Source organism: Scylla paramamosain, chromosome 2, assembly GCF_035594125.1.
Source record: "Scylla paramamosain isolate STU-SP2022 chromosome 2, ASM3559412v1, whole genome shotgun sequence".
Classification (NCBI taxonomy): domain Eukaryota; kingdom Metazoa; phylum Arthropoda; class Malacostraca; order Decapoda; family Portunidae; genus Scylla; species Scylla paramamosain.
This window is the reverse complement of record NC_087152.1, coordinates 22,124,279-22,150,418: the sequence shown is the minus strand read 5'-3', so window position 1 is coordinate 22,150,418 and position 26,140 is coordinate 22,124,279. Positions and strand designations below refer to the sequence as shown.

The 26,140-nt window shown below is 38.7% G+C and overlaps 1 protein-coding gene across 1 annotated transcript; it reads right to left on the bottom strand.

Moving 5' to 3' along the window:
- Positions 1-1,475: 1,475 nt before the first annotated feature.
- Positions 1,476-3,439, bottom strand: LOC135107074 (uncharacterized). The gene is made up of 2 exons (XM_064016691.1): positions 2,774-3,439; positions 1,476-2,654 (listed from the first exon to the last, which is right to left on the bottom strand). The coding sequence occupies exons 1-2, from the start codon at positions 3,437-3,439 to the stop codon at positions 1,476-1,478; spliced, it is 1,845 nt and encodes a 614-aa protein (XP_063872761.1).
- Between the last annotated feature and the right edge of the window lie 22,701 nt (positions 3,440-26,140).

The following is a 26,140-nucleotide window of genomic DNA, read 5'->3' as shown; positions in this document are numbered from 1 at the left end:
GGATAGATTTGACTAGAAGCAAAACCAGATTTGCTGGACAACTGAGCTGATGTCCATCATGATGTTGGTCAAATGAGATTATGTTGCATAACTGTACTTGTTAAAGCATTGCTATGCCCAGAATTGTGCATATGAGAAAATTATACAGCATATCTATACTTAATAAAGCATTGCAATTATGCAGAATTATGCAGGCTATAAGTAACATTCAGAAATAAAGTTTCTAAAAAAATACACAGAAGCTAGTAACATAGTTAAATATGTAATAAAACAACAAATATATCATAAAAACTTACAGCAACAGTTAGATTCCCTTTAACATCCTTAGAAATGACTAACTGGACATTGCCATCTTCATAGTAGTGGACTTGAACTTTGAGGACTCCTTTCAATTCCACACTTCCCCCTCCTAGGGTCACAGTCCAGGTTGATCGCCACCGACCATTCCTGTGGAGGGCATGTGCTATGACTGTATGTATTTCATGGAAAACTGGAATATAGGCTTCAGTCAGTTCTGACTAATGAGAAGATAGTCAGAAAAGCAATAGTATCTATTACTGATCTGGAAAATAAGTGTTTATGCAGAGAGAAATTGGTAGAGAGGGAGATGAGAAAGTGATAGCTAGGCTAATGTATAACAACATTGCAGGCATAGTTGGCAGAAATGATAGTATGGAGTTAAAGTGGTAGAAGACTGCATGCTTCTAATTATATGAGCTTAGCATGGAGGCAGAAAGTATCTGATGACTGGAGGAAGGAAGTTGTTGTATCTTAATATAAAGATAAAGGTTGTTGGAATGAGTGTAATAGTTATAAGGAGATAAAATTAACAAAGTACACGAGACTTACCGTAGGTCAGTTGAAGTGTACTTCTAATTTTTCGAGGCAAATCACCTCTGCTGGTGCGGAGATTTCACATGAGAGAGAGTGCGTCACGCGCTGCCGGCAGACTTTAAAGCAAGGACTCGACATCCACATGATGAACCAATTAGGAAATTAAGTAACTTGTAGAGCTTAAGGTAGGGAGGGAGAGGAGGGCATGTGAAATCTCCGCACCAGCAGAGGTGATTTGCCTCAAAAAATTAGAAGTACACTTCAACTGACCTACGGTAAGTCTCGTGTACTTTGTTAATTTTACTTCGGCAAAATCACCTATCTGCTGGGCGGACATTTCCCATGAGGCTTTGAAGCCATGTGGATGACGAGGGAGGATGCAATAGTAGAGAGGAAAAGGAAATGCCCCACAAGAAACAGTACTATAACTATTATTCCATGGAAGGATCTTGTACATGAGACAATCATACAATTGGTGTATAAAATAAGGTACATTGCATCCAACTTAATCCAATCTACAAACAATGTTGAAAAATGGTAACAGTTCACATCATAAGATAAAGCTAAGGTACTAGATACTAAATACTTAAAATATCCGTGTACTGCAACACTGGAGTGCAGCAACAAACCCAAATCATGTCTTATTCTAGCACTGCATCCTGAAAGAGGTCAGAAGCAGCCACAATGTTCTTATTATAATATTTTGCAAAGGTAGATTCCCTAGACCAGCCCGCCTTAGCCATAATGCATGCGACAGGGACAGCCGCCACTCCAGCTTTTGAAGCTGCTGCTGGCCGCACACTACCAGCGGAAAACTTTGAGATGTCTATGCCTGACATGCGGAGAATGGTCCTGACCCAACGGGCAATAGTGTCTTTGGAAACTGATTTGTGGGGTTTTATGAAGCTAATGAGGAGCCTGGCATCAGTGTGCATCTCATCCTGTCTAAGCTCTTTAGTCACATCAATGTACCTCAGGAGAGTGCTACAGACACATAATCGTGGATCCTTAGGGTAACGATGGAATGTGACCCTGTTGATGTTAAAATTTGGTCTGGATTGTTTAAGAGTGCCCCCCAACTGTACTGAAATGGAGTGTTCATTAATGAGCATGTCTCTGAGTAACAGTAGTTGTAAAGTTTGAATTCTGGCAGCTTGAGTTAAGGCCATCATCATAACCAATTTTAGCGTTAATTCTTTAAGGGTTAATGCATGTAAGGGGAACATGGACCTTAGTTGCTCTAAGACAGGTTGGACGTCCCAAGTGTCAGTGTACCTGGGCTGAGGAGTTCTAAGATTGAAAACCCCTCTCATGAATCGGATGACCAAAGGGTGATTTCCTGCCCTGCATCCGTCCACCACAATGCCGAGAGAAGACAGGGCACCCCTCGCAGTGTTCACACACTCATAACCCACACCCCTGTCAAAGGTTTCCGTCAAAAAATTTACAATGTGACCTACAGTTGGAGAAGTGGGATCGACATTCCGTCTACCACAAAACAACGACCACCTCTGGACATGTGGGCGGTATTGCCTCTCAGTACCTGGTTTCCAGGAGGCCAGTATGATGTCCGCAGCAGCCGGCGAAACTCCTCGTTTCTGCAAGTTTTCCCTGACAGAAGGCATGCCATGAGCCTCGTGTGGGACATGATGGGGTGTGGATCTGTTGTGGACGGGTGTGTTAGAACATTCCTCCTGTTCGTTATCAAACGTGGGAAGTCTATTAGCAACTGGAGCAGCATGCCCATCCAACACTGGGACGGCCACAGAGGAACCACCATCCAGCCTCGTGCTTGCTCCGCACGTAACTTCTGAAGGCACCTAGCAATTAATGAGAATGGGGGGAAAATGTAAGACAAATCAAAGTTTGACCAGTCCAAGGAAAAAGCATCAAAATATTTAGCCTCCGGATCTGGCAACCACGAACAGAATGTATTAACCTGTTTGTTAAGCCTTGAGGCAAATAAATCAATGGACGGTGTCCCAAAAACATTACACAAGGTAGTAAAAATGTGTGAGTCGAGTTTCCACTCATGTCTGTCATTAATCTTGCGAGAGGCTACATCAGCCAAGGTGTTGTCCTTCCCCGGTATGTGCGAGCATGTAACCCATGAGTCATGTTCCAGACACCAATCCCAAATCTGGGTAGCAACATCATTACAGGACTTGGACTTTGTGCCTCCCATTTCATTGACATAGTTTATGGCAGTGGTATTATCACAAAAAACTCTAACATGTCTACCTTCCAGCTCATGTTCAAATGCTTGCAAAGAGAATAGAATGGCTTTCATCTCCAGGATGTTAATGTGAAGCTCCTTTTCATCCAGGGACCAAGTACCACTTGTAATCTGACACCCCAAATGACCCCCCCAACCAAGGCTGGAGGCATCAGTAAATAAATCGATGTCAGTCCCTGGCCTAAAAATGTGTCTGTGGTGTCTGTCCACATTGTCTAACCACCAGGAAAGGTCTAGTTTCATGTCTGCAGTAATATTCAAAGGCCTGTCAAAATTACCATACTCCTGTTTCAAAGCGGCAATTTTTCCCCCCTCCAACTTCCTGTAGTGAAGTTTACCTAACTCCACTGCTGGGATCGCAGCCACCATGAGGCCGATCACCCTGGCCACTGCTCGAATGGGGGCAACATCTTTACACTAAAGTTCTGCACATCCTTGGCGAATTTTGATTAGTCTACGCTCAGGTAAAGAGGCAGTCATGAACTTGGTGTTAATAACATTGCCTAGGTATTCAATACATTGTGTGGGGGTGAGAACAGACTTCTCCATATTGATACAAAAGCCTAACCTCTGCAACAGAGAAATGGTGGCCTGAATCGCCTGAAGACATCCTGAGTAAGAGTTACTGCAAATTAATGTGTCATCTATAAAGCTGGTGATAGTGTATCCTTCCTGCCTTAAAGTAGCAAATACTGGCTTCATCAGTTTGGTGAAAAGTCGAGGTCCCTCAGAAATGCCATTAGGGAGGCAGGTGAATTGATAGATAACACCTTGCCATGTAAAACATAAAAATCGTTGTTGCTCATCTGCAACCCTAACAGAATAATAAGCATGCCTGAGATCGACAGAAGCCAAAAAATCACCCTGGTTGATGAGCCTGATGGCCTGTTCAAAATTTTCCATTTTAAAATGTTTATATGGTATGTATTTGTTTAACCTCTCCAAGTTAAGCACCAGGCGAAATTCCCCGTTTTTCTTTTCTCGCAAAAAAATAGGAGAGATAACCTGCTGAGTTTGTTTGTGTGTGACTTTAATGACTTTAAGCTGTAAAAGTTTTTTGATCTCTCCAGAAATTATCCCCTGTTGCACAGTGTTGAACCTGTATTCCAAATCATTAAAAAATAAAGGATGAACACTATCGACATCAATATCAAGGTGGCAATGCTGAACAATATCCAAAATGACAGGGTCACTGTTAATTTTACGCCACTCATGCAGGAAAGAGTGTAATCTGCCAGCTTCAAAACATGCACTTGCCTGTAAGTTTACTGGGGCTGCCTGCTGCGGCCGCCCCGGCCCTTGGAGTTTTTTGGCTCCACATCCTGACGAGTGGAAGGCAGTCGTGGGGCAGCCCTGGAGCCATACCTCTGTTGCCCGTAGGGTTGGAACCTGGCGTAATATCCCCTACTAGCAGGCTTGTTCCAATATCCACCAGGGCGTTTACCTGCGAACTTGCTAGTAAAGGCAGGCTTTTTCTGCGAGAACTTACTCCGCAGTTTCTCCGCTTCCTCAATTTGTCTGGCAGACTGGGACACATCGTCACCGAACAGAAAGCGAGTAATTGGCACCTTATCTGAACAAAGATGAGCATATTTATAGTTTATCTCGCGTTTCATGACAAAACGCCTGGCCAAATTGTTCCTGTGATTGGCATTGCCTAGCAATGCCAAGGCACCATTTAGCATGCTCACCTCATGTGCCAACTTGGGGTTACCTTCCTGTTCAGCCAAATCATCCAGCGCCACTAAGGATTTGGTGATAATGGTTGAAGCCCGCAGGATGTCCTTATTTACCTCCATCAAGCGGAAGTCTGTCTTCCTGGCATCCAGCTTCAGGGCCTCCAACACCTGTGGGTTGCATTCCACTGGCGCAAGAGCATGGCAGTTATTAGGCCTCTTGACAACATCGTCCTCACACATGGCCTTGTAGTCCTCCTCTCTCATACCATTATCAAAGAGAAAGTTTACCATCTCTGCCACTCTATTGTCAATGTCAGCAACCACCGTGTCAGAAGGACCAAAGGCCTTAGTGCCCTGAATTAAGGTGCTGTCAGCAGGGGCGGCAGGCATCGACACTGCCTCATCCTCACTCATCCTGGCCGAGAAACCAGAAAAAGTGGCAGAACAAGGAGGCGACAAACCCCTGCCCCCCAGAGTACTGTCCTCCACAGTCACCTGCGCCGACCCAGTAGGGGGTGGTAGTTGCCGTCTGTCTGCCTTCAAGGCCTCCACTTCACCCCGCAAATCAGTCAAGGCGTCCAACACAACTGACCAAGGGAGAGGAGCAGGAGAAGTGCCGCGGGAACCACGTGCGTCAGCACTGTTACGTAATCTCACGCAACCATGCCTCCCACTCAAGCGACGAGATGAATGATCCCTGTGCCTGTCGTCGTCATCTTGAGGGCGAACAGTGGACCCAGGGAGAGGAGAAGGCCCACAGAAGGCACGTGGGGTAGGAGGGGAAGGGGATCGAGAGGCAGAGGATGCTTCACCAGACTCCGACATGGCTGCCGCACTGCGATAAGGAGAACAAAGCCGTAAGCTTCCCACACAGTTCCATCGTCAGTGGAGACTGACATACCAATAATACAACTCGCCCCAAAAACGGGTAACGAAGTTGAAGGCACTGTACCTGCGTAACAAGTATCGTGGCCTTATCTGAAAGAAAACAGCAAAAACTTGGAAGTCCGTATGACCCAGAATGACCGTGTCTGCCCGACGCGGCGATCAGCAAAGAACTGCCGGCAGCGCGTGACGCACTCTCTCTCATGGGAAATGTCCGCCCAGCAGATAGGTGATTTTGCCGAAGTAAAATTGCTTAGTATGTCAGGAAGTCTTTGGGAGAGTTTTGACTGAGAGACTGATGAAAGTGACTTCGGAGAAGGTTAGTGAGGAACAAAGAGGATTTAAGAAAGTAAATTTTGAAGATTAGGTTTTTGCAATTAAAATGACAATAGAAGAGTCCTCAGGAAAGAGGAAGAAGTTGCATGTGGTCTTCATGGACAATGAGAAAGGCAATATTAAGCAGGCACATTTTCCATCAGGACAGCATGTTCTGTCATCATAAATTTCATGAGCCACTCATACAAATAATTACACAGGATGGGCAACCATCAACAAATTTCTGTGTTTACAACGGGGGTCTAATTTTGATTATGTTCAAGATAAAATGGTAGACGATACACGTGCTGTGAATGTAAACAACTCTTAACAAGAGAGAGAGAGAGAGAGAGAGAGAGAGAGAGAGAGATATGGAAGGGAGAGGAGAGCAGGGAATGGGGAGGGAAGGAGAGAAGGGGAAGGGAGAGGAGGGCAGGGAAGGGAGAAAGAAGGAGAGAGGGAGAGTGAATTTTATTATTAGTAGCAATATTTGTGCATAGTGTATTACTGCTTAACTCAACACCTATAGACCTAGGCCTCTGAACTGTTGCTGCATTAGATGCAAGGTAATTATTAAATACTTTTTTTCAAGAAAAAGGTGCATCTAATGTACTGGCAAATACAGGATATATATATATATATATATATATATATATATATATATATATATATATATATATATATATATATATATATATATATATATATATATATATATATATATATATATATATATATTGATAAATTAATTAACTAATTTATTTATTTATTTATCTTATTTATTTGTTTGTTTATTTATTTATTTATTTATTTATTTGTGTATTTTATTTTATTTTATTTCATTTATTTATTTCTCACATATACAGTACACCCTAATTTGACCACAATTTTTTTGACTTGGAGGGTTCAAAGAATTGCAAAATGCTGACTTACAGTGGGTTTTGAAGGTAAGGACAATAATAAAGATTCCAGACATGATCAACTCCACCCACTGCCAACATCATAAATTTACAGTTTCTCCCATATTTGCACTCAGTGCCAGCAACTTAAAAAATTCTAGACTGTTTATTTGTTAAATGAACTTGACATAAAATACTCTGCATGTTCTCCAAGCCTTACTCTAGCCTGTGGATGTGGATGTAGCCACATGACAAGATGGCCTTGGAAGTGCATAGACTTGTGATTTCCGAGTAATGAGTGTGATGTAAAATTTTGCATGGAGCACTGCTTCAAAGAATACACACTTTTTCATTTCTAAAGTGATTCAGTACTGCTTGTAAACAGTATCTTTATGAAAATCTGTGGAAAAGAGCCACCACTTACTCAATCACATGCAAACTGCAAATATCTACTGATAGTGCAGTGAGGTGAAGAATGTAATGCCAACCCTCATTCCCTCACATATCACAAGTAGCCTACCAATCATGTGTACATTGGTGTTGTGGTGATTTTTTAGTGCTCCACCCATGGAGAGTCTGACAGCAGCAAGAACCAGACAACCCAGTTGCTGAAATCATACAAACGTAGTCATCATAAAAAGCTGGCAAGCTTTGGTGAGGTGTCTGATACCAGGGATGAGAGACAGATATAATCTCTCATACTTGCCTGGTAAAAACAACTCAGTTTCCCCTGCAGTGGCACTTACATTGTTGTGATTCTTGATGCCTTATATAAAGATTACATATATAATTTATTATTTAATCATTTTATTTTAAAGATATACTTTGTTTATAAATGGGTTAAGATTTGAAAACGAGTAACATGCATTCATTTATGCAAAGTAAATGTGAACATAGACATGAAGGCTACTTAATTACAGAAGTAATGATACTGCAAATCAACAGAATTAGCAATCATTGCATTGTTACTCATGTAAAATTTAATGTGGCATGTAATTTATATATACTCTTGAAATTATAGCAAGTTATGAAGGTTACAAATTTTTCTTTGTTTACTTTTCTTTTATTTCATTTTTATATATATATGTGATATATATATATATATATATATATATATATATATATATATATATATATATATATATATATATATATATATATATATATATATATATATATATATATATATATATATATATATATATATATATATATATATATATATATATATATATATATACTCGTATATATATTCATCAATTTGTTTTATTGTATTTATTTATGCTTGTGTTCGGTTATTGGTTATTATTATTGTTATTATTATTATTATTATTATTATTATTATTATTATTATTATTATTATTATTATTATTATTATTATTATTACTATTATTATTATTATTATTATTATTATTATTATTATTATTATTATTATTATTATTATCATTATTATTATAATCATCATCATCATCATCATCATCATCATCATCATCATCATTATCATCATCATTGTTGTTGTTGTTGTTGTTGTTGTTGTTTATTTATCTATTTATTTATTTATTTATTTTATTTATTTATTTAATTTTTTTTTTTTAGAGAACCAGAGGAGTTAGTAGTAAGTGCATAGGGCAAGAATGTATCTCCTGGATATCTTTATGATCTCTCTACAAAGGAATACTCTCCTGGTGGCACAAAGTATACCATCAACATAGAAAAATGCAAACCAGAATATGAGATTGCCATTAAATCAAAGAATGATCTTTCAAGATGTGTGGGAAAATCAAAAGTATATAAGGACACACCTTGGGCCCAAGATTTTACAAACATAAATTATTCAGACTATATTCTTCTGCAAGGGGAGAAAAAATTTGTGAATATAAGGGCAATGTGAAACCTTATATGAAGCTGCATGTTGTTTCCTGCATTTATTATAAGTCATATATTGATGTGCTAATTTGTTTTGATCATGAGATTGAGGAGAAAGACACGGTAGACTTGAAAAATTACATTGAATCTCTCAAAGGAATGAAAATAAGTGCAGACATCCAAAATAGAGGTGAAGGTACAGATTTTAATAAAAATCAGCCAGATACCACCATAGAATATACACCACCAAGAATTGATCATACATTTTCAACTGTATATATATATATATATATATATATATATATATATATATATATATATATATATATATATATATATATATATATATATATATATATATATATATATATATATATATATATGTCACGCATAATGTGGATAATTGCCTAATGTGAACATTAGGCAGTGAAATTGCCTAATCTTCATATTAGGCAATTTGTTTGCACGATGTTGACAATAGGCAACTTACTTGCTTAATGTCCACTTTAGGCATGATTTTCAAATTAGGCAAGGGTATTTTGCCTAATGTGAATTGAATGACAAACCAGTGTCTACAGTTTTGTTCGAATGTTGTTCGAAACTTTGGGTCTGTTATAGTTAGGTTAGGTTAGGTTAGGTTAGGTTAGGTTAGGTTAGGTTAGGTTAGGTTAGGTTAGGTTAGGTTATTATTAGAACAAAATTTACACCAGCTGACCTAAGTGGGATCAAACAGACCCTTATAAAGTCTGAAGAGGTTCCTGATATCTGCCTATCGATGAGAACAGCAACAGCAAGAGCCACTGGTGGGCAAGGTTATACAAAGTGTCAATGTACTACTCAATGTACATCAGGAAGGTGCAGCTGCCTAAGAAAAGAAATTAAATGCAACTCGCGCTGTCACCCAGGCAGATCATGCAAAAATTTGTGATTGGACTCAACTGAACCCTGAGATCGATTGACCTATTTTACTTATACTAATATTGCATTAATTAATTATGTTTTCCTTATTCACATTGGGCAAAATTGAGCTGCATAATTTGAACAATAGGCATTTTTTGCCTAATGTTAACAATTTGTAAACTTTACGCAACCTACTTGCTTGATGTACACATTAGGCAATTTTCTGCCTAATGTTCACATTAGGCAATTGTCCACATTATGCGTAACATATATAAGAAAGGAAATAAAACTGTAGCATCATCAGTTACATATGGGTTAGAAGAATTCTGTAATATTTAGTACACTTAGATACGGGCAAGCTTTCTGTGAATTGCAAAGTAAAGAGACCTCTGAACACTTTTTCATCTCATGCATTTGTGGTAAAGAATGAGCCTAGAATCTGTGTTTCTGATAAGATACGTGCTGCCCATTGACTAGTCTTACTGTACTGGTGTACCTGATAATGCAGCACATGTGGTGAAACCAAGCCAAGGAGTTGAATTACCACTCACACTCAACACCCAAAATAAAACAAAACCCAGAGGAAGTGACAGTACTACTTTTGGCCACTACTGTCCTGTAACAGTGGAAAATTCAGAGCAGAACAAAAACATTCTTGACAAAAAGCACTCACTTCCTAAGAACAGATAGAAATTTGTCTGAAAAACAGCTTACAGAAACATAGAACAGCAGGTAATTAATCACCAAGTTAGTGATAGAAAAAAAGGCTTTTTCTGGAAAGCAAAATAATAAGAAAGCAGGGCAGCAGGTAATTCCTCACCATGTTAAAGAAGGAAAGTCATGTCTTTATAAGGATAATGAAACACACAGTAATTTTGAGATCCCTCAGGATGATGTATAGAGCCAATATTCAAGAAGAAACATTATTCCTCAGTCCAGACAGAATCCAACAACACCAGAATGTGTTCACTGTGATTCTACATATAATTCTACTGTGCATAATAATGCTCAAGAAATGCAGTTTCAGGAAAAAACAAATTTGCCCAATTTAACAAATGTTGGTAATATGAATATTTCAGAAAAACAAGAAAGCTTAGAGAGAAACCAACTGAAATTTGAACACAAGGCTGACCATGTTATGTCTGAAAAATCACTTAATGATAAATCAAATTCATCTGAATTTAACAGTGGAAATGCTGAATTTTCCACACTTCTTGTCTCAGGGAAATAAACAGAGGTATGTGGAATCACATGAAAATTTTATGGAGTTATTCCTGAAGCTAAAGCAAAAAACTATAATTCTGTTAGGAGCATCTGGGAGTGGTAAAACCACATTAGTAAATTTTATAGCAAATTATATTATTGGTAACAGAAAAGCTACTGGTAAACTAATTCAAGCTGTGAGGAATTCCAATGACATTCAAGGACATACCACTCAGATAACTGGCTATACTTTTTGTGAAAGTAAGAATGACTATCCATTTACCATCATACACACACCAGAGCTCAATGATTCTTCAGGAGCTGAAGTCCATGATCATGTCCAGTCTCTCAAAACTTTCTTGGCAAATGTTGACTCATAAAACTTAAAAATACATGCCATAGGTTTTGTAGCACAAGTCCATATAGTGTGACTAACTTCATTAGAATGCTTAGTCATGGATTACATTTCCTCATTGTTTGGTAAGGAAATTGAAAAGCATGTTATCTCCTTTGTAACATTTTCTGACAATCAAAAGACTCCATCAGCTGTGGAAGCAATTAACAGGTATAGTGTGAACTGCAGTGTTTTTCTCAAGTTTAACAACTATGTTCTCAATAACAGTAAAGAAGAAGAAATTGATGAGATGGACAGAATTTATTGGTGGATTGGATGTAAAAGCTGGAAAAAGTGTATAAAACTACTTGAAAATCTTCTTTCTCTCTCTTTCAAATCTTTGACAGATGAAATTTATGTGACACAAATTATGAAAGTGGCGGAGAGAGACCTTATGACTGAAATAAAGGGCTTTATGAATTACCATAAAAAAATGAAGGTATTAATAAGGAGGTATTGAATAATGCTGAAAGAGTTTTGGCCTTAGCAGAAACAGTGGAGGAACTAAGGTTTATGAAAACATCACAGCACTCATCTGTTAATAATATCTTGCTGAAGAAATATGGGCATCACAGAATTCATACTTGTCCACAAAAGAGTGCATGAAATTACTTTATTTGTCTCCATCAAGACCATTATTAAAGGCAGGTCTGGCAACACATGTTCTGCTTAAAAAATTGTTATAAATGAAGGTAAACAGTAATTTAATCTTGTGGATATATAGCTCTTACAGAGAGACTATAATATACTAAAGTAAAAAAAAATTCAAATCTGAGACTGTAACCAGGAATACAGGAGCTCCTTAGGGTTGTGTGCTCTCTCCGTTACTTTTTACAATGTACACGAATGACTGCTTGTCCATAATAAAATATGCCGATGATACTGCTATTGTAGGTAAAATCAGCAATGATAACTTGGAAGACTATCTGACACAAGTAAGAGATTTTCTCTCCTGGTGCAGTGACAATTATCTTAATCTCAATGTAAAGAAAACCAAAGAAATGATAGTAGATTTCAGAATAAATACTAGAGTACCTGACACAATTGTTATAGCTAATGAAGAGGTTGAAAGAGTCGAGGAATATAGATATTTAGGTGTAGTAATTGATAAAAGGTTAACATGATCTGGAAATTCACAACAGCTTTATAACAAATGTCAACAGCATATCCATTTTCTTAGAATACTGAGAAATACTCACATAGATCGGACAATATTATCACTATTTTATAAGTCTATAGTATAGTCAGTCTTATGTTTTTCAGTTACAATATGGTATGGAAAGTTAACATGTAAAGATAAGAACAAAATGAAGAAAATTGTTAAAACTGCTGGTAAACTTCATGCAAAAACTGTGTCATTAGATTAATTGTATAACACATATGCAAGAAAACATATGAATAAGATTATGACTGATGTAAGCCATCCATTGAATGAACATTATGTCTTCCTTAGATCAGGCAAAAGGCTCTCCCAAGGCTACACACAAATAAGTTTAAAAATTCTTTTATTCCTGAGTATAAAATTGTATAACTATTTAGCATCTCAGCATAGCTAACTTACTACACTTTTAATATAACACTATTTACTTTTTAGAATTAAGTTTTATATCTTTTGGAGGGTTCGGAGGCCATAAAGAATTTCATGTTGAATATATATATTCACTGTGACAATAAAGCTTATCTTATCTTATCTTATCTTATCTTATAATCATATCCATTGTTGCACCCATATATAACTCTGTAAAGCAAATATGGGATCAGTCACAAAAATGGGAATGAAAAGTTGATCCCCAGAGATGCTCTTTTGCCATGGCTGTGAGAAGTACCATGTTTTCACCAGAACAGAAACATGCTCATGGATTAATAAAGTGACAACAAGTAAAAGCACTGGTTACAAATGTACAGAGTGAAAGTGTCCAGGAGATTTTCATGGGGAGAATGGAAAGGAAGATGAAAAACATGAAAATCCTGAATCATATGGATTTACACCTGTGTGTTTGCTTCATCATACCAGAAATAATATTGAGAAAGTTCTTTCAGATGCTTACCAGAGCATAAGATTAAAGAAAATAAATACATTAAATGGTTAAAATGCTTTGTTAAACAAGAAGCACAACAGTTTTGCAATGATCTACTCAGAAGTCAGTAGTCAAAATATCAGGCAAGCTATTCTCTCTCTCTCTCTCTCATAGCCACTTTCCATTTCCTTTTCGTAAATCTATAAATTCTAACTTAATGTCTTGCAATATTCAAAGAAATGTGTAAATACTTTTCTTTTCTCTACAACATTTGCCCCTATATATACTCTCTCACAATGATGTCATCTAAGCAATGAAATTTTCCCAGCCTCTTATTTAATGCCTAGGAAAACACACACACCCACACACACCTACTACTTCTTAATCCATTCATATCCACTTGAGCAAAGTTCCTTGTTTCCTTGTTTTTTTGTTTTTTTTATGTAGGAAGGACACTGGCCAAGGGCAACAAAAATCTAATAAAAAAAATGCCCACTGAAATGCCAGTCCCATAAAAGGGTCAAAGCAGTCATCAAAAATTGAAGGATAAGTGTCTTGAAACCTCCCTCTTGAAGGAATTCAAGTCATAGGAAGGTGGAAATACAGAAGCAGGCAGGGAGTTCCAGAGTTTACCAGAGAAAGGGATGAATGATTGAGAATACTGGTTAACTCTTGCGTTAGAGAGGTGGACAGAATAGGGGTGAGAGAAAGAAGAAAGTCTTGTGCAGCGAGGCCGCAGAAGGAGGGGAGGCATGCAGTTAGCAAGATCAGAAGAGCAGTTGGCATGAAAATAGCGGTAGAAGACAGCTAGATATGCAACATTGCGGTGGTGAGAGAGAGGCTGAAGACAGTCAGTTAGAGGAGAGGAGTTGATGAGACGAAAAGCTTTTCATTCCACCCTGTCTAGAGGAGCAGTATGAGTGGAACCCCCCCAGACATGTGAAGCATACTCCATACATGGACGGATAAAGCCCTTGTACAGAGTTAGCAGCTGGGAGGGTGAGAAAAACTGGCAGAGATGTCTCAGAACACCTAACTTCATAGAAGCTGTTTTAGCTAGAGATGAGATGTGAAGTTTCTAGTTCAGATTATAAGTAAAGGACAGACCAAGGATGTTCAGTGTAGAAGAGGGGGACAGTTGAGTGTCATTGAAGAAGAGGGGATAGTTGTCTGGAAGGTTGTGTCGAGTTGATAGATGGAAGAATTGAGTTTTTGAGGCATTGAACAATACCAAGTTTGCTCTGCCTCAATCAGAAATTTTAGAAAGATCAGAAGTCAGGCGTTCTGTGGCTTCCCTGCGTGATATGTTTACCTCCTGAAGGGTTGGACATCTATGAAAAGACGTGGAAAAGTGTAGGGTGGTATCACCAGCGTAGGAGTGGATAGGACAAGAAGTTTGGTTTAGAAGATCATTAATGAATAATAAGAAGAGAGTGGGTGACAGGACAGAACCCAGAGGAACACCACTGTTAATAGATTTAGGAGAAGAACAATGACCATCTACCACAGCAGCAATAGAACGGTCAGAAAGGAAACTTGAGATGAAGTTACAGAGAGAAGGATAGAAACCGTAGGAGGGTAGTTTGGAAATCAAAGCTTTGTGCCAGACTCTATCAAAAGCTTTTGATATGTCCAAGGCAACAGCAAAAGTTTCACCAAAATCTCTAAAAGAGGATGACCAAGACTCAGTAAGGAAAGCCAGAAGATCACCAGTAGAGCGGCCTTGATGGAACCCATACTGGCAATCAGATAGAAGGTTGTGAAGTGATAGATGTTTAAGAATTTTCCTGTTGAGGATAGATTCAAAAACTTTAGATAGGCAGGAAATTAAAGCAATAGAATGGTAGTTTGAGGGATTAGAACGGTCACCCTTTTTAGGAACAGGTTGAATGTAGGCAAACTTCCAGCAAGAAGGAAAGGTAGATGTTGACAGATAGAGCTGAAAGAGTTTGACTAGGCAAGGTACAAGCACGGAGGCACAGTTTCGGAGAACAATAGGAGGGACCCCATCAGGTAGTTTGGAATCAAAAGCTTTTCGTCTCATCAACTCCTCTTCTCTAACTGACTGTCTTCAGCCCCTCTCTCACCACCACAATGTTGCATATCTAGCTGTCTTCTACCGCTATTTTCATGCCAACTGCTCTTCTGATCTTGCTAACTGCATGCCTCCCCTCCTTCTGCGGCCTCGCTGCACAAGACTTTCTTCTTTCTCTCACCCCTATTCTGTCCACCTCTCTAATGCAAGAGTTAACCAGTATTCTCAATCATTCATCCCTTTCTCTGGTAAACTCTGGAACTCCCTGCCTGCTTCTGTATTTCCACCTTCCTATGACTTGAATTCCTTCAAGAGGGAGGTTTCAAGACACTTATCCACCAATTTTTGACCACTGCTTTGACCCTTTTATGGGACTGGCATTTCAGTGGGCATTTTTTTTATTAGATTTTTGTTGCCCTTGGCCAGTATCCTTCCTACATAAAAAAAAAAAAAGCCTTCCGAGGGTTTAGGCCAGTGAGTCCATGGAAAACATCATTGCGAAGAATTTTAATAGGTGGCATGAAGTAGTCAGAGGGTGGAGGAGAGGGAGGAACAATCCCAGAATCGTCCAAGGTAGATTTTTTAGCAAAGGTTTGAGCAAAGAGTTCAGCTTTAGAAATAGATGTGATAGCAGTGGTGCCATCTGATTGAAATAGAGGAGGGAAAGAAGAAGCAAAGTTATTGGAGATATTTTTGGCTAGATGCCAGAAATCATGAGGGGGGTTAGATCTTGAAAGGTTTTGACATTTTCTGTTAATGAAGGAGTTTTTGGCTAGTTGGAGAACAGACTTGGCATGGTTCCGGGCAGAAATATAAAGTACATGAGATTCTGGTGATGGAAGGCTTAAGTACCTTTTGTGGGCCACCTCTCTATCATGTATAGTATGAGAACAAGCTGTTCTAAACCAAGGTTTAGAAGGTTTAGGATGAGAAAAAGAGTGAGGAATGTATGCCTCCATGCCAGACACTATCACATGTTAATCTCCAGGTTGAAAATCTTCAACTAAAAATTATGCAATGTAACAAAAAACAATTTCAGTAGTATCTAGGGATATCCATTTAAGTTTTTATCCTAAAAGAAAACTTGTTAGTTTACATCATGTAGTTGAGGAATCATTGATGTGGCACATGAATTTCACTGGAATTTTTTTCAATCCTATCTTTTGATTGCTGTAGTTTCTCCTCAAGCTTGACAAAATGGGCACTCAATTGCCTTTCAGTGGCCAAACAGTTGCCAACCAGTCACAGACTAGTCAGTAATAAGTCACATTGTAGTCAATGCCAAGTGCAAACAAATTAGCAACAACCATCCTCTATTAATCAGTTGGCCACCATTAATTGACAAGAGGCCACTGAGTGCAGAGCACTTACTGACTACCAACAACCGGCACTAGTGGAGATGTGGGGTCCCTGGCTGGCTGGGTTGCCTCCGGTAGGTCTGTGTTGCCCCTAACCTAACCTATCCTCGCCTGACCTGGTAACACTGCAAGGAAAATACACAACTGGCAACTCAGACCTGCCGAATGCAGCCCAGCTAGCCACGGGACTCCATGTCTCTGCTAGTGCCCAACAATCTTATGACTGATTTAGTTGTAAGGAGGTAAATGACCTTTGATAACCAAATTAAACTCCAAAGTATCTTTTCTGTAACCTGTGGTCATGAGTAGCAATCAGTTGTTAGTGGCTCAGTGTGATTAGGCTTTAACACATATATTCTTGACATCTAGCAATACAGGTCATAAATTTCTACTAGCATTTTATTCAAGTTTCTAAATCTATTTAACCTGTGAACTCTAAGCATTTCATCATTCATTTGTCAAGTTATTTTGTTTGCCAATATTTTTTTTTTTTTATGTAGGAGGGACACTGGCTAATGAAAAAAAAAAGTTGGGAGGGGCAGTGAGATGTTGGTCCTTGAATAGGGTCCACAGAAATAGTAAAAATATTGAAGGATAAGTGTCTTGAAGCCTCCTTCTTAAAGGAATTCAAGTCATAGGAAGGTGGAAATATAAAAGCAGGCAGGGAGTTCAAGTTTAGCAAAGAAAGGGATGAATGACTGAGAATACTGGTTAACTCTTGCAATAGAGAGGTGGACAAAATAGGGATGAGACAAAGAAGAAAGTCTTGTGCAGCAAGGCTGCAAAAGGAAGCATGTAGTTAGTGAGATCAGAAGAGCAGTTAGCATGAAAACAGTGATAGAAGGTAGCAAGAGAAGCAACATTGTGGTGATGAGAAAGAGGCTGAAGACAGTCAGTTAGGGGAGTGGAGTTAATAAGACAAAATGCTTTTGGTTCCACACTGTCTAGAAGAGTGGTATGAGTGGAACAACCCCCAGGCATGTGAAGCATACTCCATACATGGACAGGGCCCTTGTACAGAGTTAGCAGCTGGAAGGATGAGAAAACTAGCAGCAATGTCTCAGAACACTTAACTTCATAGAAGCTGTTTTAGCTAGAGATGAGATGTGAGGTTTTCAGTTTAGATTATAAGTAAAGGACAGACCGAGGATGTTCAGTGTAAAACATGAGGATAGTTGAGTGTCATTTAAGAAGGGATAGTTGTCAGGAAGGTTGTGTCGAGTTGACAGATTGAGGAATTGAGTCTTTGAGGCACTGAAGAATACTAAGTTTGCTCTGCCCTAATCAGAAATTTTTGAGAGTTCAGAAGTCAGGCATTCTGTGGCTTCCACATGTGAACTGTTTACTTCCTGAAGGGTTGGACGTCAATGAAAAGACGTGGATAAGTGGAGGGTGGTATGATCAGTGTAGGACTGGATAGGACAAGAAGCTTGGTTTAGAAGATCATTAATGAGTAATAGGAAGAGAGTGGATGACAGGACAGAATCCTGAAGAACACCACTGTCAATAGATTTAGGAGAAGAACAGTGGCCATTTACCACAGCAGCAATAGAATGGTCAGAAAGGAAACCTGAGATAAAGTTACAGAGAGAAGGATAGAAGCCATAGAAGGGTAGTTTGGAAATCAAAGCTTTGTGCCAGACTTTATCAAAAGTTTTTTTCCATTCATTCTATTCCATGCTCACATCTTACTGTCCACATTTACACAATTTGTTTTTGTACAGTTTCTTACCTGGTTGAAGTCTCATGCAGTCATTTCCACATTGTCTCATTTCTTATACCATTCATGTGCACTGCATCTGCACTGTAGTCCATACCTTCCTGCAGGGTAGTAATAATTCAGCCCTCACAGTAGCAACTGGATGGTTACTCTTATTACTAATCAATAGTGTAGCCGCACCGGCTGGGCATCATTTGGCTCTCAGGTGATCTGTTTTACTGATCACACCCATCATCGTAGGGTCGAGGAAAGGCAGTTCTCCCTGACTCGTTTATTGATGAGGTAGGCATGACCGTAAGAACTGCGAACAAGTTCTCGGTCTCAATTTCTTACAAAATAACATTATACACGGATATTAAACACTTTCAACATATTACAATATTCATTAACAATACATGCAATTGACTTGGCACTATGACAATCAGTTTTTACTACAAAATTAAAGTATTTACCTTGGTCACCATCCTGCCCATCTTTGTCTGAGCGCGACTTGGCCGTGAGTGATGCCCGCAGGCGACTAGCAGGTTAACCCCACACTCCTAACAAGTAAGCATCAGCTTCAGTGCTTAATATAGCATTGAATACTGATACTTACACATATTACACGTTTTCATGCAAATAGAAAACTATTGAACATTTCACTTATAAATGCCGAAGAATAATGACATGAGGTACATACGCTTTACATACAGTAACATGGCTCCCCTAAATTGTGTAACAATTTACCTTAAATTAACATTAGTATGTACCTTAAAACTAGGATTAGCACATAATATGTTTTGTTACACTGGCTCCTTGGCGGGGATGCTCCGGTCTATTATTATGCATTACCTTCTAACAGCAATACTAGACTATGTATTGGCCTCTCTATGATGGTCCTGTTTGCCTTTATGTGTCTTCCCTGGTTGTTGAGATTACAGTCTGAAACCAGGACCTTAACCTTTCTTACTAGGCCATCATGATCAGGAGATACTTTATCCATTTAGATTTGACATAATCTGGCACCTCATTATCCCACTGAACTGCATTCTTACATAATTCTTGTAAAATTTGCTTTCCAGTCAGTATGAGAGGTGACACTAGACCTAATGGATCATATATAGAGCTCACTGTTGACAGAATGCCTCTCCTGGTGAGTGGCTTGTCTTTCAGCTTTATTCTAAACTGAAATGTGTCAGATTCTATGCACCACTCAACTCCCAAAGTTCTTTCTATAGGCAGTGTGTCTTCATTCTTACTAAAATCCAAACTTTTAATTCCATCTGCTCTCTCATGAGGAGAAATTGCAGCTAATACATCTTTGTTGTTTGACAAGAACTTATGAAGGTTAAAACCTCCCTTGTAACATAATTCTTTGCTTTGCTGAATAAGAGTGACAGCTTCATCCATTGTAGCTACTGACTTCAAACCATCATCAACATAAAAGTTGTTTCTTACAAACTTGGCTGCATCAGATCCACACCTGTAGTCATCTGCAGCTTTCTTAAGAGCAAAGTTGGCTACACTTGGAGATGAAGTAGATCCAAACAGGTGAGCTGTCATCCTGTATTCAGCTATCTCATTATTAAGGTCACCATTTTCCCACCAAAGGAATCTTAACATGTCTCTGTGTTCTGGATTGACCTTCACTTGATGGTACATTACTTCTATATCACATACAAGTGCAATGCTTTCTTGCCTAAACCTACACAACACTCCGATAAGTTTGTTGGTAAGGTCTGGGCCTTGTAACAGGTAACTGTTTAATGACTGGTTCCTGTACTTTGCACTACAGTCAAAGACAACTCTCAACTTCTTTGGCTTTCTTGGATGATAGACTCCATGACTAACTAAATCCTTTGTCGGTACAACCTCTGCATAACCTTTTGTAATCATATCATCCATGAACACTTTGTAATCACCTTTGTGTTGATTATCCTTCTCAAGTTTAGCTGTTAACTTCTTGAGTCTCTGCTCTGCTAATAGTTTGTTGTTTGGAAGCTTGACGTTATCATCTTTAAGAGGAAGGGGCAACTCATAATGGCCATCCTTCAGCTGATGTACTCCTTCTTTCATCTTACTCATAAACCTTTTATCTTCATATGATAATGGAGTGTCAGCTGACTTTCTATCACTTAAGTCAAGTTCAAACATATCTCTCACTTGAGAAGGATTAATCATCTCTTTGGTTTTAGTAGGAACCACTAAGAAATTAACCCTCTTTTCTTCATTGATTTCTACTTCTTGTGTCACTGTTCTGTAGACTACCACTGTATCCTCCAATGGACTTGAATGGGGTGAGATTCTACCAATGATCCCCCAACCTAGCTCTGTCCTACGAGCATAGGGATGCTTCTTGCTATCACCTGCTATTTGCTCTTCTGCCATAATGGCTTCTGCACAATCAAGACCAATGAGAAATCCTATGTCAATGTTTGGGTCATATTTCATTAGTTTGTCAGAGATTGCCTTTAAGTGGGGCCAGTCACAAGCAGTCTCGGGCCTTGGTATCTGACTCCGTCCAGCTGAAATGTTTTCTGTTGAATATGCTGAAGGGATTGATATTTCCACTTCTTCATTATAACCTCTTACTTTAAGTCCATGAATTTTGATAGAATCAGTGATTTGTTTTCCACTTATTGTGTGGATATTGAGTGACACTGATGGTCCACTAACTCCCAATTTATTCAGAGTGCTTTCCTTGATGAATGAAGCATCAGACTGCTCATCCAGCAGGGCATACACTAAAACTTTATTCTCTTCATTACTAACATGATGTAACCATACAGGAACTATCATGGTGTGCATGTCATGTGTCACTGATTCTGTAACTTTGACCTTATTTGCTACTACTGTGGATTTATCATCTTTAGGCTGAGTTGCTTGTGCTGGCACCTTTTGGCTCTCAGTTCTTGTCATATCATCATTGTGAATAGCTGTGGGATGGTATCTCTGACATACTTTACAAACTTTCCTTCTTCTACAATCCTTTCCTTTGTGACCCATTTTTAGACACCCTGTACATAACCATTTTTCTTTAGCAAATTTGTACCTAGTATTACCATCAAGTTTGGCAAATTCCTTGCAATCATCTAAATCATGATCCTTTGTACAGTAGTGACAGAATCGTTCTTTCCTTTCCTGGTCCTTGGGATACTGTTTGTTGGCTTGTACATTTACTTTACTTTGGAATGACCACATTGGTTTTTCCTCAATTGCTTTAGCCATGAAAGTTCTACTCCCTTTATTCTTTGTCATGATGTTTGATTCCCTTGGTTTCCAATTGGTTGCCCTTGTGTGAGTTTTGATCCAGTCATTTACTTCCCTACTTACTGAATTCCAGGAAAGAAATGGATTGCTTGCTCCTTTTGCTTTTTTCTGGACAAATTCACATAACATTTCAAAGGGTGGGTGGTGCTCTTCATTGCTACTAGAAGTGTTGTTATTACTGTTAGTATCAAGATATATCATCGCTTGCTTTCTCCAGTCATGAACAATATGTTCAGGAAGTTTTGCTAGCACCTTTCTCTGCTCTCTAGGGTCATTCAGAAATGACAAATAAGAAGTGTGTTTCATTGCAGCTAAACAGCACTTCAAAAAATCTGAGAATGCTGTTAATGCTGGACCATTGTGCAGAGAGATTGGTAGCCAATTCATTAACTTTTTTGTGTAAGCATCAGCTATGATGCTTTTGTTTCCAAATCTATCACTAAGAATTTTCTTTGCTTACACATAGTCAGCATCATAGTTAAAGTGCATTAACATTTTAATGGCATCCCTTGCCTCACCAGTTGTATACCTGTCTAAGTAGGCAAGTCTCTCTTTACCAATAGAAGTTTTAGACTCTACATAAGTTTCAAAGTTTTTCAACCAACTTGGAAATTCCATGGGTTCTCCATCAAAAGTGTTAGGCTCTATTGGAGGAAGGCTCCACTTGGGATCAGGTATGTTGATTGCAAAGGTTCCCCCAGGATGGGAAAAGGATTGATGATTCTGTCTCACATTATTCACATTATTAGGCATGTTGACATTATGAGTGTGTCTACAAGAGCTTGGTACAAGACTTTGAGCTGTAGGGTTGAGATTTATTACCTGAGGTTCACTAAATATTTGTCCATGTACTTCATTTGTCATCAATTCATTATCTCTATTGCAAGAAGAAGGTTCCTGTGGGTCATGGAATGTAACATACGTGTATTTGTGAGGCATGGCATTGTCACTTTGTTGATTTGCAATTGCTTGTGCTTTCATTTCATTTTGTGACTCTATGTATTGTTGAAGATAACTTTGCTTCTCTACACTTTCATCATTACCTGGAAGCATTTTTACTTCTTCTTCAACTAAGCTAAGAGCATTAAGTTCTGCACTAGCAACTGCTAAATCTCTCTCTTTCTTTTTCTTTGCAAACATTGCCTGGTCTCTAGCTAACCTAACTTCTGCCTCTGCTAAACTATCATGATATTCCATTTCCTTTCTAAGTCTGGCTACCTTGGCTGCTGCTTCTTGCTTTCTTTGTACTGATGAACGTGATGAAGTAGATGAGACTCTAGAATGTCTAGACCGTTTGCTAGAACAAATTGATCCTTTGTCATTCCTTAACTCTTTTCTTTTACATTCTATACTTTCTAATATTTCATGGTGAACTCGTTGATTGTGTTCCAGCTCTTCATTTAGCTCCTCTGACTTTTCTGGCTCTAGTTCCACCAGTTTTGTGTATTCCACATAATACTGATGAAATGCCTCTATTACTTCACTTGACATGGGCTCTAATTCAAAGGGGCTAATTACAATTTTTAATCCTTTCTTAATTTTGCTGGTAACACTGCTCCATTTACGCTTACAGGACTCTGCTCTTCCTTTGGTTACACTGACTTGATATTCTCTTCCTTTGTCAGTCGGCACTCGCTCCCTGACACTAACTTCTTCAATACAAGTTTGATCCCTGTCCACTTGCTCACCCTCACCTTCCCTAAGGCCATCTACGGCATTAATTTCCTCAGTATCAGACATATCTAACAACTTAATTGTATAAATACTGAGACACTGAAAGAGCAATTTAAAATTACCACTCTTAATACTAGCTAATTGTGGGTAATTTTCACTTAGGCTACTCAATTCAGTGCACATACATAATATTATACTTTCTTGCCTGTGACCATGGGTTCTACAAAATGGTGGCGAGGCACAGTGGGTAGAAGGGAGTGGTTGTCGTCAAGGGTAGAGCTGACCCCGGGGCCTCAGAGGTCAACCTATAGGCTTACGTCAGCGTCCCCTCGTCCTGTGACTCACTCTTGCTACGGTTTCACATGGAGCCAATTTCTTGCTTGTAGGCCAAGTTCTTACTGTAGCCGCACCGGCTGGGCATCAATTGGCTCTCAGGTGATCTGTTTTACTGATCACACCCATCATCGTAGGGTCAAGGAAAGGCAGTTCTCCCTGACTCGTTTATTGATGAGGTAGGCATGACCATAAGAACTGCGAACAAGTTCTCGGTCTCAATTTCTTACAAAATAACATTATACACGGATATTAAACACTTTCAACATATTACAATATTCATTAACAATACATGCAATTGACTTGGCACTATGACAATCAGTTTTTACTACAAAATTAAAGTATTTACCTTGGTCACCATCCTGCCCGTCTTTGTCTGAGCGCGACTTGGCCGTGAGTGATGCCCGCAGGCGACTAGCAGGTTAACCCCACACTCCTAACAAGTGAGCATCGGCTTCGGTGCTTAATATAGCATTGAATACTGATACTTACACATATTACACGTTTTCATGCAAATAGAAAACTATTGAACATTTCACTTATAAATGCCGAGAAATAATGACATGAGGTACATACGCTTTACATACAGTAACAAATAGTCTTTATATGCACATGCCCCAGCCATTAATTGTTCAAGTCTATCTACACTTATGTTTGTAGTCAAGTGTTAGTTATACAATTATCATAGTATTGTTTTCCCTGATTGTTTTACTGTGACACTCTTCTTCCAGGTGTTTGGAACACTGACTAACAAGTCTTCCTTTCCTTGTCATTTTCTGATGGTGAAGGAAGCAAGTGTCACTAAGGTAATAGTACTTAAGCAGTAGCACTTCCCTGCCAGGCAGGATCACAGAAGCTCAAAGTTGTAACAAATGACACCACGCAAGACAAGGTGGTGGTGGTGGTGGTCTTTGGGGGAGTGGTGGAACACAATTCATTATCAAGAGAGGAGAATGATCATGTCTGCTCCTGCCCTTTAAGTAATGTGATAATAAAGGCCACAGAACAATATCTGTAAAAAAAATAAATAAAAAAACAGCTTTTTATGACTTTAATATCATAAGCAGTATGGAAATTAAAAAGATTTTAAAAATTTACTGAGTACCTGAGGTGCTCAACATTCAAAATTGCTTAAATAAGTTTTATAATAAAAATTTGTTACTGGAAACTTATGGTAAGAAGTACAAAATGCTATACTGAAGTAATGTGTACCTTTTTGGTCCACATTCTATCTTCCAGGTTGATATCTCTGATGTGAAGCTTTGTATAAAGCTGAAGTCCATCAGACAAGCACATAATTATCTGGTCATTCTCATACCATCAACATCATGTGCATTTGCTTCTTGTGTTTTGACATCTCAGATACCTTGTTGTGGGAGGATTGTTGGCTGCTGCTCCTCACTTAGTATGACTGGATGTACTCATTTGTAGTTAACTAAATTAGTGATGATATTCTACCAACATTTAAGACAAAAAACCTGTATTTGACAATGTGCACCAGTTATCACATCAGTATTCCTTGATCTTTGTAGAGCTATAACTATAAAGTATTTTATTAGTCCATATCCTATAAATTTCAATTTAATCTAGAAACATGAAATTCACAGGACATTGGATGCATGTTTGCCAGCAGTGTGGAGGAAAATGAAAATAATTCCCACAAATTCAGCCTAAGTGAGAATAGAGTACTGGAGGGTCTGTACACCAGTCGTGTCTGTGCGCTAAGTCCCGTGTTAAGTCCCATAACACATAAACAGAGATTGAAAATGATGGGGAGAAGTTTAAATTTTCCTGCCAGTGCCCTTCCACTGTTCTGTGACCGCCAGAAAGAATGAGGCATTGTGTCTTCCACCATAACTGAGGTAAGTTGAGTTCCAGTAACTCTTTCTATAGCACACATGAATGTTATTGTTAGTCACTGCCACTTATTTTGATACAAAATTAACATAGCTTGTCAATGTATTCATTGTTATAATACATGACTGTCAAATGGTTGAGGATAAATATGTCTAATCTCAACAAGTAAGGGATTGCATGGGGTAGCATGCAAACCCGCCATAAATGCCCTTAGTGTGTAGTGCGCCAATCAGAGTAGGGCATTACTTGGCTAGTGTGCTTACTTTATTTTTGTCTTCTCTTTTTAGACTATCTGCATTTTCAGTATATTTAATTTTATTGTGAAAAGCATATACGAGTTGTTACGCACAAGCAGTTTTGACTTGAAAAGCAGAAAATGACAGGAAAGGCTAATAATTTTGGGAAAAAAAAGGAAGAGGAAGTATTATATTTGAGCATGCATGTCAAATTGTATTCTTGCTCTGTGCCTTTTCAACAGTCTTTGCTGAAATGGCATCAATCTAACACTACACACAGGAGCAAGTGGAAAGAGCTGTGGAGCTGGTGAGGTCTAAACAGATGTCCCTGAATGGCATCTCCAATGCTTTTGGGATTCCCTACACTGCTCTTGGAGACAAGGTTAGGGGCAGAAGACCTATGCAAGCTGCTTCCAAAACAGTTCTGTTGAAGGAGGAGGAGAAGAAGC